Source organism: Castor canadensis, chromosome 11 (assembly GCF_047511655.1).
Source record: "Castor canadensis chromosome 11, mCasCan1.hap1v2, whole genome shotgun sequence".
Classification (NCBI taxonomy): Eukaryota; Metazoa; Chordata; class Mammalia; order Rodentia; family Castoridae; genus Castor; species Castor canadensis.
Genome location: NC_133396.1, coordinates 17,776,035 through 17,794,150, shown reverse-complemented (window position 1 = coordinate 17,794,150; position 18,116 = coordinate 17,776,035). Strand labels below are relative to the sequence as shown.

At 52.5% G+C, this 18,116-nt stretch overlaps 4 protein-coding genes across 5 annotated transcripts in view; 2 read left to right on the top strand and 2 right to left on the bottom strand.

Moving 5' to 3' along the window:
- Positions 1–771: 771 nt before the first annotated feature.
- Gfap (glial fibrillary acidic protein) lies at positions 772–10,396 on the top strand. Of its 2 annotated transcripts, XM_074045594.1 has the most exons (10): positions 772–1,337; positions 2,288–2,348; positions 2,558–2,653; positions 3,594–3,755; positions 5,020–5,145; positions 5,389–5,609; positions 6,141–6,184; positions 6,523–6,642; positions 8,064–8,149; positions 8,781–10,396. In XM_074045594.1, exons 1-10 carry the CDS (start codon positions 787–789, stop codon positions 8,820–8,822), a joined length of 1,509 nt encoding a protein of 502 aa, XP_073901695.1. In that variant the 5' UTR covers positions 772–786; the 3' UTR covers positions 8,823–10,396. The 2 variants fall into 2 exon arrangements, with proteins under 2 accessions (XP_073901695.1, XP_020026993.2); XM_020171404.2 differs by lacking the exon at positions 6,523–6,642.
- Positions 10,397–10,608: 212 nt separating this feature from the next.
- Fam187a (family with sequence similarity 187 member A) lies at positions 10,609–12,435 on the bottom strand. The gene has a single exon (XM_020171209.2). The coding sequence runs from the start codon at positions 12,419–12,421 to the stop codon at positions 11,180–11,182; it is 1,242 nt and encodes a 413-aa protein (XP_020026798.1). The 5' UTR covers positions 12,422–12,435; the 3' UTR covers positions 10,609–11,179.
- A 90-nt stretch (positions 12,436–12,525) lies between these two features.
- Positions 12,526–16,619, bottom strand: Dnaaf19 (dynein axonemal assembly factor 19). The gene is made up of 4 exons (XM_020171394.2): positions 16,487–16,619; positions 14,988–15,139; positions 14,456–14,588; positions 12,526–13,814 (listed from the first exon to the last, which is right to left on the bottom strand). Exons 2-4 carry the CDS (start codon positions 15,128–15,130, stop codon positions 13,362–13,364), a joined length of 729 nt encoding a protein of 242 aa, XP_020026983.1. The 5' UTR covers positions 15,131–15,139; positions 16,487–16,619; the 3' UTR covers positions 12,526–13,361.
- A 108-nt stretch (positions 16,620–16,727) lies between these two features.
- Eftud2 (elongation factor Tu GTP binding domain containing 2) overlaps positions 16,728–18,116 on the top strand; it is a 53,164-nt gene continuing 51,775 nt past the window's right edge. The window contains exon 1 of the mRNA XM_020171606.2: positions 16,728–16,934. The gene's annotated coding sequence lies outside the window, so the exon portion shown is untranslated. The remainder of the gene's footprint in view (positions 16,935–18,116) is intronic.

Below are 18,116 nucleotides of genomic sequence, written 5' to 3'. Positions count from 1 at the left end.
GCCCAGTGGCTCTTGAGGTCCCAGACCCACCCATCCCTAGAAGCCTGATGTGTGGGAACTGGAAGGAAATAAATCTCTAGGGAGTGAGGGGTGGCCAGGAGACAGGGTGTTACAGGAACAAAGATTCCAGCCAGTACAGCCAACTCATTCATAACTGCTCTGTGAAGCTGTCAGATCCAGGGAGGGGTGCAGAGAGGCCAGGCAAGGGGTGGGGGGCAGCTCGGCAGGTTCGATGAGGAGCCAAACAGCAGTTCAGGAGAAGTTCTGCCCTCTTGCCCTATCAGGACTTCCAGACACTCCTGTCATCCTCCCATAGCCAGAGGCCTTGGTTGACCCTGTAAAGTGGTAGGGTCCAATCCCAGCCTCCAGGTTCAGAACTGTAGAGATGGGGAGAAGACAGCAGTGTGGCCATCCGTGATCAGAGACGAGGGTTCCAGGTATGTTGGAAATGGTAACCTAGGCTGTTTCTTGAGACAGAGTACAGGTTGTTTCTTCACCAAATTGCCTACATCTAGCAGGCCCATGGAGGAGTACAGAGTGAGAGAAAGCCTGGCTTAGGGGATCTAAGATCTGGAGGGGGGTCAGAGGTCATCCAGCCCAGCCCTTTCTTGACCCACTTTCTAGAGAGAGGGTCTCTCTGCTCAGTGGTCAGGGCTCCAAGCAACTCCCGGCTGAGTCTGGGCTGGTGTGCCCAGGAAGCCCTGCTTCTGGGCACAGTGACCTTGGTGGGGTGAGAGGAGCTCTGCCCACAGCTGGGCTTTGGTCCAACCACACCCCCTCAAGGCTATGCCAGGGGCGTTGCCAGGCAGCCAGGGCAGCACCATTCCAGCCCACTCCTCCATAAAGCCCTCACATCCCAGGAGCCAGCAGCGGCAGGGCAGGATGGAGCGCAGACGCACTGCTTCTGCTCGCCGCTCCTACACCTCCTCCGAGATGGTGGTCAGGGGCCTGGGTCCCGGCCACCGCCTGAGTCCCGGCCCCCGCCTCTCCTTGAGTCGCATGCCCCCTTCACTTCCAGTGCGGGTGGACTTCTCCCTGGCCGGAGCACTCAATGCTGGCTTCAAGGAGACCCGGGCCAGTGAGCGGGCCGAGATGATGGAGCTCAACGACCGCTTTGCCAGCTACATCGAGAAGGTTCGCTTCCTGGAACAGCAAAACAAGGCGCTGGCTGCTGAGCTGAACCAGCTGCGGGCCAAGGAGCCCACCAAGCTGGCTGACGTCTACCAGGCTGAGCTGCGGGAGCTGCGGCTGCGGCTCGATCAACTCACTGCCAACAGCGCCCGGCTAGAGGTGGAGAGGGACAATCTGGCACAGGACCTGGGCACCCTGAGGCAGAAGTGAGGAGGGGAAAGGGAAAGGGACTTTTTAACAAAGAATCTGAACCCTTGAGAGGTTGTACCCACAGGGCTGCAGCCTTGGGCAGGGACTCAGCCTCTCAGCACCTGGGTTTTCCCCCACCTCTGGGAAGGGGGAGCTACCCTTTTTCCCCCAAATGATGGGAAAAGCCAGGAAGAGGCTCAGGACCTCAGAGATGATTCCCAAAGACCTTCTGTCAGGGAGCTGTGCGCTTTCGGCCCTCCCCACTGGAGAAGGCTGTTGGGCAGTCAGGGGTCCCAGTGGGCAGGGGGCTTCACATTCATTCACTGGGAGTGTGACTGTATTGAGGGAGTCACCTATTATAAGCCTGGATTTATACAAAAGAAAGGTGACAAGAGAAAGATTGGTGTCTACAAGAGACTTAGGCTCAGAGGTCAAGGAAGCAGAGGAAAGAGCAGGCAGGACTGGGTGTAGAACACAGTCACTACTGCTTGTCACCAGCTTCTGTTACAGAAGTCACTGTGACTTGCACAGTTGTGAAACAGTGATATAATAAAATCTGTCTCAAAAGGTAGTTACCTGGGGTCAGAGGAAACCCCAGGGACATGGTGCTTGGCTGAGCTGAGCAGCGGGCATGTATGTGTGTGTCCCCTGCAGTGCAGGAGTGTGTGTGTATGTGTGTGTGTTTGCACATGCACCAGCGAGTCGGGTGGTGGATGCGTCTCTGTGAGCAGGAGCAGGTGCACCAACCCTGATAAAACGCCTTAGTAATGAGTTGAGGCAAAAGGTCCTATCTGCTCACCCTCCAGCCAAGGCCCCTGTCTGGGATCCCTTTGAACCTCACTCCTCCTGCTACTCTACCAGTTCTTGGGGGTAGTGGTGGGAGGGTCTCTGTGACAGGGTTTATTGGGGCAGGGATCCAAGAATCCTCAGGAAAACCTGGATCCAAGAATGCGTTCCCCCACCCCAGGCTCCAGGATGAAACCAACTTGAGGCTGGACGCTGAGAACAACCTGGCCGCCTATAGACAGGTCAGAGAGGGGGAAGGAAGGTGGAAGGGAGGGGGGAGGGTAGAAAGGGTTGATGGCAGCCTACACAAACACAGACTCTAAGCCTAGCCCTTCAGAGCAATGTGCTGCTTCCCAATGCCCCAGAAGGAGGGGTAAGGCAAGGCTGGAGAATGGAGAGGAGGAGTCTGGGATTGGAGTGGCCCAATGTCCCCTCCCTCCCCCCACTTCAGGAGGCAGATGAAGCCACCCTGGCCCGTCTGGATCTGGAGAGGAAGATTGAGTCCCTGGAGGAGGAGATCCGATTCTTGAGGAAGATCCATGAGGAGGTGAGACCAGGGCTGAAAGAGGGAAGTCCAACACACAAACTGCAACTGAGACAGATAGCCAGAGAGACAGATAGCCAGAGAGACAGAGAGAGGTACTCAGAGAGAGAAGTAGAGAAACACATTGGCGGGCAGAAAGAAAATGAGAGAAAGAGTGAAGAAAGAGAGAGACTCAGGAAGACAGAGAGCAGCAAAGAGCATCCCAACTCCTGAGAAAATACGCAGACACCATCGCCCAGAAATACTGAGAAGTACAAATCCTTGCGGCCTCATTTTTTCCCTTCACGGCCCTGTGAGACAGAGCCCTTCCTACTATCTCATTTCGTAGAGGAGAACATGGAGGCCCAGAGAGGTTAAAGAACATCCTGAGGTCACACAGTGAGTCTCTCTACTCCATTCCCTCTGCCATCTGTCTCCATTAAAATGAGAGTCATTCATTACAAAAAAAAAAAAAGCACCGGCACCGGTGGTTCATGCTTGTCATACTACCTACTCAGGAGGCAGGGATCAGGAGGATTGTGCCCAGGCAAATCGTTCCTGAGACCTTATCTGGAAAAAACCCATCACAAAAAAGGACTGATGGAATGGCTCAAGTTGTAGGCCCTGAGGTCAAACCCCAGTACTGCAAAAGAAAAAAAAAGAAAAGCACTGATTTCTGACCTCAGGCCCAGGATTCACAATCCACAACTCCACGACTCCACGTGACCCAGGTACCTGTGAGAAGGGAGGAACGGTGCAGCACTTGGTTCCTGCCTATTTAGCTCTGGAAGAGGATGCCATGAGGCCCCCAAACTTCCCTTAAGCACTTCCTCCAGCAAGGGCTGCTTCCTTTTCTGGAGCCAATGCCCATGGCTGAGGAATAAGCAGAAGAGGGCATGATGCTTGGGGAGCCCCAACTGCAGCCTGACCCTGAGCCCCGGCACCCCTTCTTTCACCCTGCCAGGAGGTGCAGGAACTCCAGGAGCAGTTGGCCCGACAGCAGATCCATGTGGAGATGGATGTGGCCAAGCCAGACCTCACAGCGGCCCTGAGAGAGATCCGCACACAGTATGAGGCAGTGGCAACCAGCAACATGCAGGAGGCAGAGGAGTGGTACCGTTCCAAGGTAGCTCTGCCTGTGGGCCAGCCTGCCTCCTCCAGGCAGTCCTCCTTGCTCCATACCAGAAAACAGGAAAAGGAGGGTGGAGGAAGCTGGGATAATATCTTCTCTGGGTGACTGACCTTCCCCTGAGAAGTGAGATGACTTGTCCAGGGTCACACAGGCATTCTTCCTTTCAAAAGTACTCATTATTATTATTGCTGTTACTGCTGTTATTTTTGGCCAGCATTGTTGGGTGCCAGGTCCTGTGCTTTGATTAGATTATCTTACTATTAAGCAGGTACTATTCTTTGATAGAGAAGACAACTGAAGTCCAGAGAAGTTAACTAACTTGTACAAAGTCACACAGCTCCAAAATGGTAAGGTGGGATTTCCAACCCTAGCCCATCTCACTTGGGAGTCTGTATCCTTGCTTTCCTGCTAGTCTGTGCCCTGGGTTATTGAGCACCTACTGTATGCCAGGTACTCCTGGATACAGAGAGGCATCTGAACAGGGAGATGTGATAAGAACCTAAATATGGTGCTGTGGAGAACATCACAGGGCAGAGTTTCTGTGCAGCGTGAGAAACAGGGAAGATGGACAGGGGTGGTCAGTTAGGCAGACAGGCAAGCCAAGGACATAGAAGAGGAAAGGGTGTCTCAAAGTGGGGAACAGAGCCTGTGTGAAGGCCTGGAAGCAGAAAAACACAGAGAGGCAGAGACCAGAGATGCTGGGCCAGAGTGCCAAGCAAGGCAGGACCTACAGAAGCCAGGGCCAATCTGAGCAGAGTCAAGGCCTGATGGAGATGAGGGCTTCCCTGCAAGCTGGGGCAGAAAGGACTGTTAAAACCCAGAGCTCTGCTGCCCAGAACTAGCAGATGGGGCCAAATTTGAGGGCCAAGGATGGATGGAGCAACCAGCAGAGGTTCTGGATCCTATAGCAGTGTTCATTCATTGGTTGTCTGCCCAGGAGCTGTACTAGGTGCGGAGGCCCAGCAGTGGCTACCATGCCCGCCCCCCCACCCCGTCCCCCGCCGCCCCTCCCCCTCGTCCCCCGCCGCCCCTCCCCCCCCGTCCCCCGCCGCCCCTCCCCCCCCCCCCGCCCCGTCCCCGTCCATTCACAGTTGGGAATAATCCCAGCCAGGGCCCATGTTGTGGGGGGTGACACGGGGTCGTGCTCTGATTTCCCACAGATCGTGCCGGTCAATGAGCACGCAGCTCCCCGGATATGTACCCGCTTTGGGGAGGAGGGGGATCCCATCCCTGAGCCTAAGGTTCTGTCTCTGTTTAGTTTGCGGACCTCACAGACGCTGCTGCCCGCAACACCGAGCTGCTCCGCCAGGCTAAACACGAGGCCAACGACTACCGGCGCCAGCTGCAGGCCTTGACCTGCGACCTGGAGTCCTTGCGCGGCACGGTGAGCGCGGGCAGAGCTGGATCCTGCGACCTGGGGCTGTGGACTGAGGCTGGCGGGGCGGAGCAGGGCACTGGCCACCCCAGCAGCTGCTAGAAGGGAAGTGCCAGGGGCGGGGCCCGGATTGAGGGCGGGGTCAGAGGTGGGTTCGGGGGCGGGGCCTCAGAGCCTCTCGAGTCCAGCGGGGGTCCGAGTGCCCAGCCACGTGACGGGGCCCAGAGGGACCAGCCGGCTGCAAACCCGCAGAACGAGTCCCTGGAGAGGCAGATGCGTGAGCAAGAGGAACGCCATGCGCGGGAGGCTGCGAGTTACCAGGAGGCGCTCTCCCGGCTGGAGGAGGAGGGGCAGAGCCTCAAGGACGAGATGGCTCGCCACCTGCAGGAGTACCAGGACTTGCTCAACGTCAAGCTGGCCTTGGACATCGAGATCGCCACCTACAGGAAGCTGCTAGAGGGCGAGGAGAACCGGTGAGTCCCGACCACAGCCGTAGGGAATTCCTTGATGCCTCTCCTTAGAGTCCCTCGAAGTTATTCAACCTTGTGCCAAGTCCTTCCCACCCCAGTGTCGGCCCAACACACAGTAGGTATTCAATAAATGCCTGATGAATGGATCCAACAAATAACAAATATGGGTTAAGTCCCAGGGCCCAGGACTTGAGACTTAATCACCCATCCTGCCATCAAAAATTGGCCTTCTCCTGGCCTGACTGGTTTCTTCTGCCTCCTTGGAATTCGCTTCACCACTTTCTCCTCCCTCCTTGTCTCCCACACCTCCACTCACTTCCGTGGAGGTGCTCTACTGGTAGATAACTCCCAAGGCCTTTGTAGACTTCAGGAGCTCTAGAAGGAGAGTGCTGGCTGCTGGGGAAAACGGGGATGGAGTCAGACTCTCCTAGCAAGGCAAAGGACCTTGAGGTTGTCATGCTGGCCCTGACCAAAGCCTGGCTTAGGGATGTCCTAGGGTGACCTCATCATCCCTGTTCCTCCACTGTCTTTCAGCATCACCATTCCTGTGCAGACCTTCTCTAACCTGCAGATCCGAGGTCAGTAGAGTGAAGCCTTGTGAGAAGGGTGTTGAATTCCCACCTCCCCCCTTAGGCCTTTGGGCTGCTCTAGCCTTGGGTCAGGAAGGGAAAAGGGATCTGGGCTCTCTGTGCGGCTCCTAGCTAGAGCACGGTGTCAAAGGGCATTTGCAGGTGGGGCATGCTGCTGCCTCTGTCCTGTTCTGCCCCATGCCTCCCTCCCCCGTCTTGTCCCTGCACCCCATTGTGCTGCAGATCTGGGTGAGGTCTCAACTGATGCTCTGTGCTCAAGCCCAGGGAAACTTCTGTTCTTCTGAGTGTTTTATGTTTTTGTTTTTCTTAACTGCTTGTCACTGCAGGGGGCAAAAGCACCAAAGAAAGGGAAGTTCACAAGGTCACAAGACATCTCAAAAGGCTCACAATACAAGTTATACCCATACAGGCTCACCAGATTGTGAATGGAGCCCCTCCGGCTCTCGGTTAGCTGCCATTGATTTTCCCAACTTGATAAGGAATGAGCATCACCAAGTCCATTTTCCTGGTCCTCTTGGGCTCCTCCTCCCATGATTTCCCTAAAAGACTGGACTATGTCCTTTGCCCAGGAGCCTCAGTGCTTAGCTCAAGACCTGGGACCAGGTAACTGTAGCAGAGCTGGTCAGTTTAAAGGTGGTGTGTCCCTGGGAGTTCAGATGAGATGTTCTGGGGCCTTTGAGCAAATGCCAGCCTCTGTTTCACCTCTTCTGTCACTGGGAAGTCCCTCTGGGTTTTGTTGTGGCTGATGGGCAGGCTCTCTGCCTGATTCATCTGTCCCCAAGGAGCTGTTACTCAGTGCTGATTCAGCCCAGAGGATTTGTTCCCTCTGGACTGCTGCTCTTGTAATGAATAAAGTGTTATGTTCCCTGCTCTTAATTTTAAATACTAGTGAATGTGACATGTTATATTTTTCTCTCTAAGCGGGGCAGACTAAATTACTTTTTACTGGTATGTGGTCCTCAAATGATTCTTAGATAAGGGGAAAAATTCCTCTTCTGGGATTGACTATTAGGAACACTAGACATGCACATCCCAGGACTTAATTCAGCACCTGAAGGTTAACCAGGCTAATCAGGTAGAGGCAATACTATCAGGTGCTAGTCAAGGGTCACTGGGGTCCAGGGAAGTGACAGAAAGGGGAGCTGAGCTCTGGTGGCTCATACTTAATCCCAGCTACTTGGGAAGCTGAGCTCCAGAGGATTATGGTTTGAGGCCAGCCCAGCAAACTGTTGATGAGACTCCCATTTCCGAAATAACCAGAGCAAAATGGAGTAGAAGTATAGCTCTAATGGTAGAATGCCTGTTTTGCAAGCACAAAGTCTTGAGTTCAAACCCCAGTCCTCCTAGAAAAGGGACAGGAACAGGGCCCACATGTACTGAGCACTAATATGTGCCAGATGTTTAATGTACATTATTTTGTTAATTGTTTCCTTGCTCCCACCTAGAAAAGTAGGCACCATGATCCCCATTTTACCAATGAGAAAACTGAGGCTGAGCGAGGCTGATAGGCTTTCCCACATTATATGGCTGGTTTGTGGCTAAACTAGGATTTGAACTTTGCTCTGCCAGATTTCAAAGCTCACATGCTTCTTCCTTGGTGCAGTACTGAGTTGTCAGGAAGCCAGGTGCCAGGCTGAAATGAAGCCAGGCCAAAAGACAGAGCAGGGCACTGGATAGCAGCAGAATGCACTCAACATTAGAGGGACTTGGGTGTCTCCAGCCTCTTCGGAAGAGCCAGTGCTCTCTCTTCCTCCTGGATGAGCTCTCATGATCATGATTTGGGATGCATGATGGGGACTCTGGGCGCAGGAGAGAACATCCAGTGTCCTGAGAGCCCACAGGAGGTCTTCTTTCCTCACACCTGCAGAAACCAGCCTGGACACTAAGTCAGTGTCAGAAGGTCACCTCAAGAGGAATATCGTGGTAAAGACTGTGGAGATGCGAGATGGAGAGGTGAGGAGGTATTCTGGCTGCTCCCAGGAGTTCTGTGGAGAAAGCCTGGCACTGGCTCGTGGAAGGCACATTGATTCCCAGGAGCTCCCCAGAGGAAAAAGGGACAAAACCTGAATGTAATTTCCTTTGCCCAGTCCCTCCATTGGCAGTGCTAAGGGGACCTGGGCCCCTAGGCCACTCAATGGGGGCTGTCTCAGGTTCTCTCCCTTGCTCACCCTCTAGACTCAGGTGCCCCCGGGACTAGGCCTGGAAGAGAATTAAAGTTTGTAGCTTTTACCCCCAGGTCTGGTTGGGACAGCTGGGGAGAGGGAGGGCTTTCATATTTTACCCAGAGGAATGGGAAGAGATTTGTCACGGCCCCTGAGAATTCCCAGATGGAATGGCAGCAATAGTAACCTCTACTCTTCTTACGTCATCAGTTTATCATGTGCCAGGCACAGTGCTAAATGCTTTACAAGTGGTTTCTCACTCCTGACCCTGACTGTGATGTAACTGTGGTTACTGTCAAGGGAAAAAGACAAGACCCAGGACAGTTGAGGACTTGCCTCAGGTTGCCCAGCCTAACGTGGTTGGCTTGGGGGTCTATGTGAGCTCCTAATTGTGCACTGTGCTCCTCCCCTGTCCCCTGCAGGTCATTAAGGAGTCCAAGCAGGAGCACAAGGATGTGATGTGAGGAGGGACCTGCAGTGGGAGCAGGACTGTTGCTCCTCCTGGAATAACTCCATTCCTCAGACCTGATTCCCTCCCTACACCTTAGTACTCCCTTCCTCCTCTGCCTCTATGCCAGCTTGCTTCCCTACGTTCAGTCAGCATTAGGTCCGCCAGCCTGCACCCATGCAGCACACAGCACCCCCAACTAACAGGGCACTCACCCCAAAGGGACAGCCTGGGGGGTTGACCAGCAGTTTGGGTTAGAATTGGGAGGGAAGAGAAAAGTTGGGCAGGGCAAGGAGACCTAACAAATCACATCCTTCATCCCTGTTGTTATGGCAACTGTTGCCAGAGCTGGAGGTCTCTGGGGGTATCTGGGAACTTGGCTTTGAGTTTCCTCAAGCTGCTGGGGAGGAGGGGGAACACTGAACTTCAGAAGGGGAGAAGTTCCCAAGACAAGGTAGCCCTGGCCGGAGACTTGTTCAAGAATGACCCTGCACATCTAGAAATGGGTGGAGACGTCCTGCCACCTGGAGTAGTCAATAGACAGAATTCCTGGCCCGCTCAGGTCCCAGAGGGGCCTCCTGAGTGATGATTCGAGTGTCTCGGCCCCACTGAATTGCCATGCAGGGAACCAGTCTGTGAGCATATGGGAGCTTGGTTCTCAGCACTTGGGGATCTTCAGCGTAAGTGGAGAGGGAAGGGGTGCTGAGAGGGAGTAGAGGGGGGCTACCTGGCCCTGAGGTGTGGGTACAGAGAGATCAGCACAGGAGAACTCCTCCTGTGCAGACTGGAGGAGTAGAGGCAGAATGATGCCAGACATCAGAATGGGAGATTGTGGGCGACCAGCTACACTTAACTTCTGGGTCATGGGAATCAAGGAAGTGACTCATCCTTTTGAAGAGGCTGAAATGGGAGAGAGAGGAGCTGCTGTCCACAGGCAGAGCACAGTTGTGTTCCAGTTCTGAAGGCCTCTTCCTGGCTACATAATCCCTGACTACTCAGGCTTCTGAGCCCTGTGACTGCTGCCTGTGGACCCTGGTGAGCCACCATCATCTATCCGAGCCTCTTCACCCTGTAATGATCAGCCACAGGCTCCTTGGGTCCCCTCTTACTCACATACAAAACATATCCTGCTTGTATTTTAGGCAGTACCCTATTTTATAATTTGGGAAATTAATGTATGAGTGGAGTGAAGACACTGGTTTGGGGCTGGGATGTAGGTCAGTGGTAGAGCACTTGCCTTGCATGCACAAGAGGTTCCATCCCCAGCACCAAAAAAGAAAAGACCAAAAAAAAAAACCAAAACAAAACCCAGATGATACCAGTTTGTGTTCCTGCTACCTGGAGGAGACTTTTCCACCCCAGAGCACTTGCTCTGTTCTCCCTGGCTGGGCTGCTGGGCAGGTGGTGGGTAACTGAAGGGGTCTGCTCTGGGTCCTCCTCTCCTGAGAACAAAAAAGGGAGAATGGTGTTCCACTCTCCTCTCAAGACTTGGTGCCCTTTCCCCCACTCCTTGCTGCTACTGCTGCTAACCTTCAGGCAGTGCTGCCACCTTTACCCCTGAGGAGAAATAAAGACATGTGCTTCAGCCTTCCCCGGAGTAAACTATGATGTGTTCACGAGAGGGTGGGCTGGAGACAAGACCCAACTTGCTCTTTATCACTGATCATCTTGGGAGCCCAAGTCCCCATGGCAGTAGCCACACATCAACTTCCAGCTCCAACCTACTCTACCACCAGAGCCCTGGTGTCCTGGCCTGCCTTACTCCACCCCCTCTTCTCATCCACAGACCCCAGCCTAGGTGCAGTCGCTCAGCAAAACCCTGAATTTGACTTCTGTTTTCCACACCCATTCCTTATCTTAGTCTTTACCTTCATTGACACACCTACTACTTCTACCTGCTATTCAGGTAGCTGCTGAATAGATGCTAAGGAGAAAGCCAAGGAGGACATTCACTAGTTCCCTCCACTCTTTCCTTCCTTCCACTCTCTGCTACCCTCAGTTTAACCAGTGCACACTTGGCCAATTTCAAAGGCAAGATGGCATAGCACCTCCAATGCTGTCATTGGAGGTCACTGATAGGCAATCTGATGATCAGTTCACTTCCTCCTCATCCTAGTGTGAAGTGAGAAGACGTGTGCCCCGACTTCTTCCCTGTTGACTTCGGTCCCCAATTTCCCACTTGCTTCCGGCTTCCCCACTCCCTAGATCAGGCCCAGACCCACCCACAAAATCAGGGGACAGGATGTTACTAACAGATTTGTCCACATCTCCTTGCCACATGTCCCAGACCAGGGTGCCCCCCCAGAGGCATCTGGTATCATTTAACAAACACATTGAAGCACATCAGTTCTTCAGAGCTGGGGAAGGGACAGCCTAGGGGGAGAAGTTGGGACAAAAACGAAACAAGTAACAGCAGCAACGACAGAGGTGAATGGTGACAAAGACTACTATGATGAGCAGGTATCCTATCAGGGTGAGCTGCACGGCAGAGCGAGTCTCAGGGTCAGAGAGTGAGGCTGGATAGCGCCCTCGGGATGTCACACCCAGGCGGAACCCAGCAATCCTCACACCCTGCCGCCAGCAGTAATAGATACCACGGTCACTCAGCTGGGTGAAGCGGATGTGGAGCTGGTTGCCATGGTCAATGAACACTCTCATGGATCTGTTGACGCCTTTCAGGTACTGTGTGCGGTACAGGCGCTGGTGGTCCTTGTCCCAGGCCACAGCATGCTCTGGCCGGGCCCCAGGACAGGAGATGATGAGTCCATGGCCTAGTCTTTGCTGGTGGAACTGAATGGGAACCTGGGGCATCCAGGGCCTGCTGCCCACTTTGGACACAAAGTTGTAGATGGCCAGCATGCCCTTCTGGATCTGGTTCTTCTTGCAGGGCACCAGGCAGCTCTGAACCAGCAGCTCAGGCATGTGGCCCTTGACCATGACGCGCAGCTTCCTTGGCACAGCCTGTGATCCACAGGACACCACGTCAGGCAGTGTCTTACGGTATCTCGGGGAGAGGTCAGGGCTCTGCAGGTAGCAGAGGCCTATGCGCCACTGTTCCCCCCGCACTCCGCAGCGGTCACAGGGGGTCCACTCCCAGAAGGTGGTGAAGACACGGAGGCTCCCATGGTACTCATCTGCAAAGGGCTCCTGACCTTTGTCCTTGAAAATGGCCACCATCCCCTCACTGCTCTGGATGTCCACATCGTAGGCATAGAAGTAGTCCCCCTTGCGGGTACCACAAAAGTACAGGCCCGAGTCCTCAGGCTGGGCCCGGAAGACCAACAGGCTGAACATGTGGATGCTGAAGCGGACCAGCATGTCACTGCCCGCTCGCACCTGAGATGCCTCTGTCAGCAACCGCCCGTCGAAATCTGTCAGCACTTTGGTGTGGCTGCTACCCAGGTGCTTTTGGTAGTACCAGACCACAGTCAAAACCTCCTCAGGCTTGCAGTGGCAGGGAAGCTCGAAGCTCATGTCAGCCAGGTAAGCTGCATTGTCAAACATCAGGAAAGCAGGGCAGGGGGTCTTCTGAAAGATGTTCTCCTTCTCCACAATTTCAAAGGCCTGGAGAGTGCTCCAGACCCATAGGAGCACAGTGGTATGAGCCAGGCTCATGCCTGCAGGAGAGAGGGGTGGGTGGGGCAGGGCCACCAAATGGGTTTCTAGAAATCACTGCTGAGAGGAGGCCTCTATATGAGGAAAGGATTAAGCAGCCAGGAAAAGCAGCAACACTCTATAGAGGAAGCAAGGCAATTTATTACCAGCTGATGTATAAGCTGTCCTTCTAATGTTCCAGGCCTGTTCTCCAGGAAAAATCATTCTAGAACCTGGCCTTCCTTCACCTTTCTAGAACACTGGTACTTACCTAAGAATGGATCAAGGGAAAACAGAATGAGCCATCAGGGTTCTCTGCCTCACTGGGTAGGGCCCTGCCCTGCCTGTCCAGGATCAAGTTCTTATGTTTCATCACTCTGGGAAATGAATGAAACTGTGTCCTGCACATCTGGTCATCTGGGATGCTGGCCAGACCTGAGCCAATGGACTGGGGCTTTTGCAGGTCCAGGCTGCATAAGAACTCAGTCCCTAGGGAAAAATTCTGCATCCAAAATAAAGTAACATTTCATTACTGTGGATTAACTGTCCATTCATTGGCTCTGAGTTATAAATATTCTTGTCAAGAGCTATGGAGATTGGTGTTTATTTGCCATGGAAGATGAATATGTTTGCTTTTTATTTTCTGAGTGGAGAGGCTGTACCTGGTGTGGATAGCACTTGTTTGGGAACATACCCACCTCTCAGGGGCAGGGGGCTAGAGGCATAGCAGACAGACCCAAAGGGTGGGAACCAAAATTACTTTCAAGCTTGTGGGCCTTTGGCTGTTCTGTGGATCCACACATTTAAATATCGAGACAAAGAGGGATTGGAAAAGTGGGCAAGCGTCCGGCTTTTTCTCTGAAAAGTACTAGTTGAGAAGGGAAGTAGGGTGGATTTCTCACCACAGTCCTTCAGAAACCCCAAGACAACCACCACAATATGCCCCCAAGAGCTGGTCGTATCAATGGACCTGGTACAGCCCTAGTAGCTCCTTCAGGAGCCCCTCCTCCTCCTGGACCTCATCAGACTGCTCCTTCACATTTGACTCATCCCGGATGAGCTCCTCCTGTGTGGGTTTGGGGGTGCCCATGGCCTGCAGCTTCTGAAATAAGTCTTGGCAGCTCGCTCTCTCTGCCTGGCTCAACAGACTCAAGTTCAGGGTGAAGCGCCCAGTGTTGGCCAGGCTATGCAGGATCCCCAGAACCACCGCTCGGTCACTTGGCCTCACATGATCAGCCAGTGCCACCAGCAGCTCCCCTAGAAGTCCAAACCCTACATCTGTCTGAAAGAGGTGGCCCAGCTTGGGACCCCCAAGCTGCAGCAGGGCCTGGTAGCGCTCTGGCCCACTCCTCAAGTGGCGTCGCCAATCGCGGTAGAACTCTGCTGAGGTCCCAGGCTGGAACGGAGCCTTTTCCTGGATTACAAAGAAGGAAAAGGGGTTCAGAGCTCTTCTGGCTGCTCAGTGATGATCGTGAGTTGGAGTGACGCATTGGGGACTTCATTTTAGCTATGGGTTGCTCTCTGAGTCCTGAGAAATCTGTGGTCCCTGTGGGCTTCATTTGTAGAGGAAGGAACTGGGGATGGGATGGCCCAAGGAATTCAGGTCATGATTTGAACTTCTTACTTATACTGGGGTTTTCCTACTGAGGAAAAGGGCACAGTGCTGCTCTTCCAGAGTAAGCCAGAGTTTGTTCTGAGAAGTGGGGAAGAAGTGACTGGAAATCTCAGGTAGACAGAAAGGAACTCAAGTGAGAGTCAAGGCAGGCTGGGGCTCTCTCCTGATCCTGCCCCCAGTCATGATACTATCTACCATGTAGCGCGGAGGCAGAGCAATCCAAATCTGATCTGGGGATGAAGTTGAAGGACTGACAGAAGGGACATGCCCAGCCCAATTTCTGACTCATTCTTGCCCGTTCAAATCAGCCCCACTATCTGCTAGCTGCTGTTCTTTCTGGAACTGGAGGCAAGATCCTGTCTCTGTTGACTTCCCATGGATAAGGTAGGTCTTGTAAGAATGAGAACAGTGATGGGCTAAGGGGGCTGGGCCTCACCTACCTGGCAGATCTCAGTGGCCACATCCTGGAAAGCACTTCCACGAGTAGCATGCCAGTTCCATGGCACGGCTCTCTTTCCCCCCATCTTGTCCTTCCGCTCCAGTGGCTTCAGGTGTGATGCAAGGACAATACCCCTGTGAGCAAAGGACAGAAATCTGGGGATAAACTTAATGTTGTATCTCTAGATGTCAGGCAGCTACTTTGCCTGATGGAGACTGGACCTGTGTACAGGACAATAGGACAATAACAACAGTAACAGTAGAGGGTGTTGAAAGTTTTCAAGCACCTTACATGTGCTAAATGCTGTGCTCAGTCTTACATGAAATAATTCATTTAATTATAACAACCATTACTCTCTTTTACAGATAAAGAACTGAGGTTCAGAGGGGTTAGGGAACTTGCAGGGAATCACACAAGTAGTAAAGGGCGGAACTAAGACAGAAACTCATAATGGTCTGAATCCAGAGTGCATGCTGTTTACCACTGTTGTCCACCATGACAGGGAGGCATGAGAACAACGGCAGTGAGCCAACCTGAACTCCTCATACGAAGGCACCCTCTGTTCCACTGCCCGCAACTTGGCAGCATTCTCCCGTTTATACTTCTCATCAGCAGCGAGTGCAGCCTGCAGCTCTTTCTCCAAAGCCTTGAAGTCGATCAAATCATTCCTTTCCATGGCCTGTGCCTGGGAAGGCAAAGGGAATGCATATCGGTGGAGATTCAATATCAGGGAAAAGAGGATGCTTCTGGATTCTTTGCCAGAACACAAAGTGACCCAAGAGTACTCTGACACTTATCTTGGGAAATGTTGCAAAAATCTAGTTTTCTACTTTTACAGATACAAGCTGAGTAGCCTGAGGAGGACTTACACAACACTTGCCACTAAAAATACAACAAAGTCCTGACTTTCCGTTTGGAGCCCTGCCTTAATTTTATTCTCTGCTTCTAAAAATATTTTAGGGGCTGGGATGTAGCTCAGTAGTACAGCACTCGCATAACATGTGCAAGACCCTGTGTTCCATCCCCAGCACCACAAAAAAATAATTTTGAGGAGGCATTTGGATCTCACAGTTCATTCCCTTCATTCTTTCACACAGGATCGATCTATAGCAAGTTGTTCCATAGAGGACCTCACACAAATGCAGAACTCTTATTACTCTTAAGCCCAGGGATAAAACTTCATTCTTCAATGAATGTCTTTTTCCTTTCTTTCTTTCGTGGGAACTAGGGTTTGAACTCAGGGCTTTGTGCTTGCAAAGCAGACACTCTGGGTCTCCCGAATTATTTGGTCTGGCCTCAAACCACAATCCTCCAGATCTCAGCCTCCCAAGTAGCTGGATTACAGGCGTGAGCCACCAGCCCCCAGCATTCACTGAATGTCTTTAATGAGGAAGTAAACTTTTCACCCAAACAGTGAAAAAGAGGCAACAACTGAGCAATAAATCAAGTAGAAGAGGCAGAAGTTCAATGATCCCCATGTCCACATCCCTCTGTTCAAGCTAGGGCTGGACAGGTGTGTAGGAATGTGGGTAATGTCTTCAGGCAGCAATCTCTGGGCTGTTTCTACAGGGAAATCTATATGGGTTTCAGTCTAGGCTCTGGAATTTACTTGCTTGAAACCTCTCTGAGCCTCAAACTCCTGGTGAGTTGAGTTAGATTTTGTGGTTTGTGGTTTAGTCATGAACAGCCCTGGGGTCTGCAAGCAACTCCAAAGTCACCCCTACCCAACGTGGGGAAGCTGAATGCTAAGGAACTGGGCTGGCCAGCAACTGAACTCAAGTGTCCAGCCTATGTCCAGTTTGGAGGTTTTCTTTTGGGGGGGTTGAGGGGGGTTGGCTTTTTTGTTCTTGCTGCCCAGGCTGGTCACGTACTCTTATTAGACTCCTGATATTCCCGGCTCTACCTCCTGAGTAGCTGAGACTGCATGCAAGCACCGCTGTGCCAGAGTTCCTGTCAAGTTCTGAGCTCTCCCTAGTCATCGAATGACTAGAAAAACCCTTCCATCCCCCCCACTCAGCCTCCAGACTCTCACCCAGCAGCCCCGCACTTGGTTCCCTTGTTTTCTTTGGGGGTCCCCTAATGTGTTCTAACTGAAAGCAGTTCAGTTCGTTCCGGGCCCTAGAGCTGTGGTTGCCCAGCAACTGCGCCAACAGTCTGACCACGTGATCGGCCCGAAGGCCCCCTTTCAGGGTGGCCCCGAGGCGCCTGACAAGATTAGTGCATCTTCAGGCCTCGCTTTCTTTGAGGCATCCTATATCTTCGTTTTGGGACCCACAATGTCCCCTTTCTGGTTCCTGTCCTGTCTCGCGACCAGCATTCCTCCGAGCCGGTCTTCAGGCTGAGGTCCGTCCTCTGAGGTAGAAACGCGACCGCAGCGTCCGCGGGGTCCTTCCTGGCGGCTGGCGCCGGTGTTGTCGCGGAGTGGAGCGGAAGCGCGGTCTCTGACCGTGGACTGGAGCTCTTGCTTGAGGAGGCGTGAGGTAAGCTGGCGTGGGTCAATCGCTCGGGAAGTTTGCTCAAGGTGGGATGGGAAATTAAAGAACGTCAGATCGGGAAGAGGCTTTCTATCCCTTTCCCTTCACAGATAGGTAAATTGAGGTCTGGAGCAGAGAAGGGAATAAAAGACACCCTACTCCACCCCCAGCTCGCCCACACCGATTTCGGGGCTTTCTCGATACCTTCCATGGGTAAAGTTCTGAGGTTGCGTCCTAAATATTCAGCCCCTTTCCCGCATTTCCATCTGTGCCTCCTTCGCTTCTTCTCTGCAGCGCTCCCTCAGCCTTTGAGAGACTGGGTGTCCCCTTGAACGTCTGCGTTATAGCGGGAAGGTGCGGGTTTGGTACTAAGAGTCCCTAGTTTTGCCCAGCAGTGGACAAGGTTTTCTGTGTCGTGTCTGAGTCATTCATTCATTAGAAAATACTTATTGAGGACCTATTTTGTGCACTGGTTTTGTTTTGCCCCTGATTTTTTTGTTATTAATGGCTGTCACTGGCTGATACCTTTTTTTAATGCAGTAGTAGGGCTTGAACTCAGGGCCTATACCTTGAGCCGTTCCACCAGCCCTTTTTTGTGAAGGGTTTTTTGGAGATAGGGTCTCGCGAACTGTTTGGCCTGGCTGGCTTTGAACCGCGATCCTCCAGCTCTGCCTCCTGAGTAGCTAGGATTACAGGCGTGAGCCATTGGCGCACGGCTCTATTCATTTGTTTGTTGTTCGTTTCCTTAACTACAATTTAAGTAAGGACTTTGTTTTCCTAGAACAGTGGGGACTGGGGATGTAATTCAGTGGGAGAATGTCTAGCATGTGTGAAGCCCTGGGTTTGATCCCCAGCACTGCAAACACACACACTCAAAAAACAAAACAACAACAATAAATAGCGTAAGTATTTATGGGGGACTTTTTAGAGTGACATTGATGACATTTTAGTATAGACAGGGAAGTAAAGTTAACAAGGTATATAAATACCCAAGGGACAAAAAGAACCAGCAAGTGCAGTGGCTCTGGTGGCAGATACAAGCTTGGTTTGTTCCATGAACAGCCTTCTAGTAGATGTGCTGCTGAGGTGAGCACTTATATAAAGTTTCTGAAGTCACTTGATGGAAGTCTTGGGAGAAAAAAATAAGCACAGATGTGATAGGTCTATGGAAGTAAAAAGAATATTCAT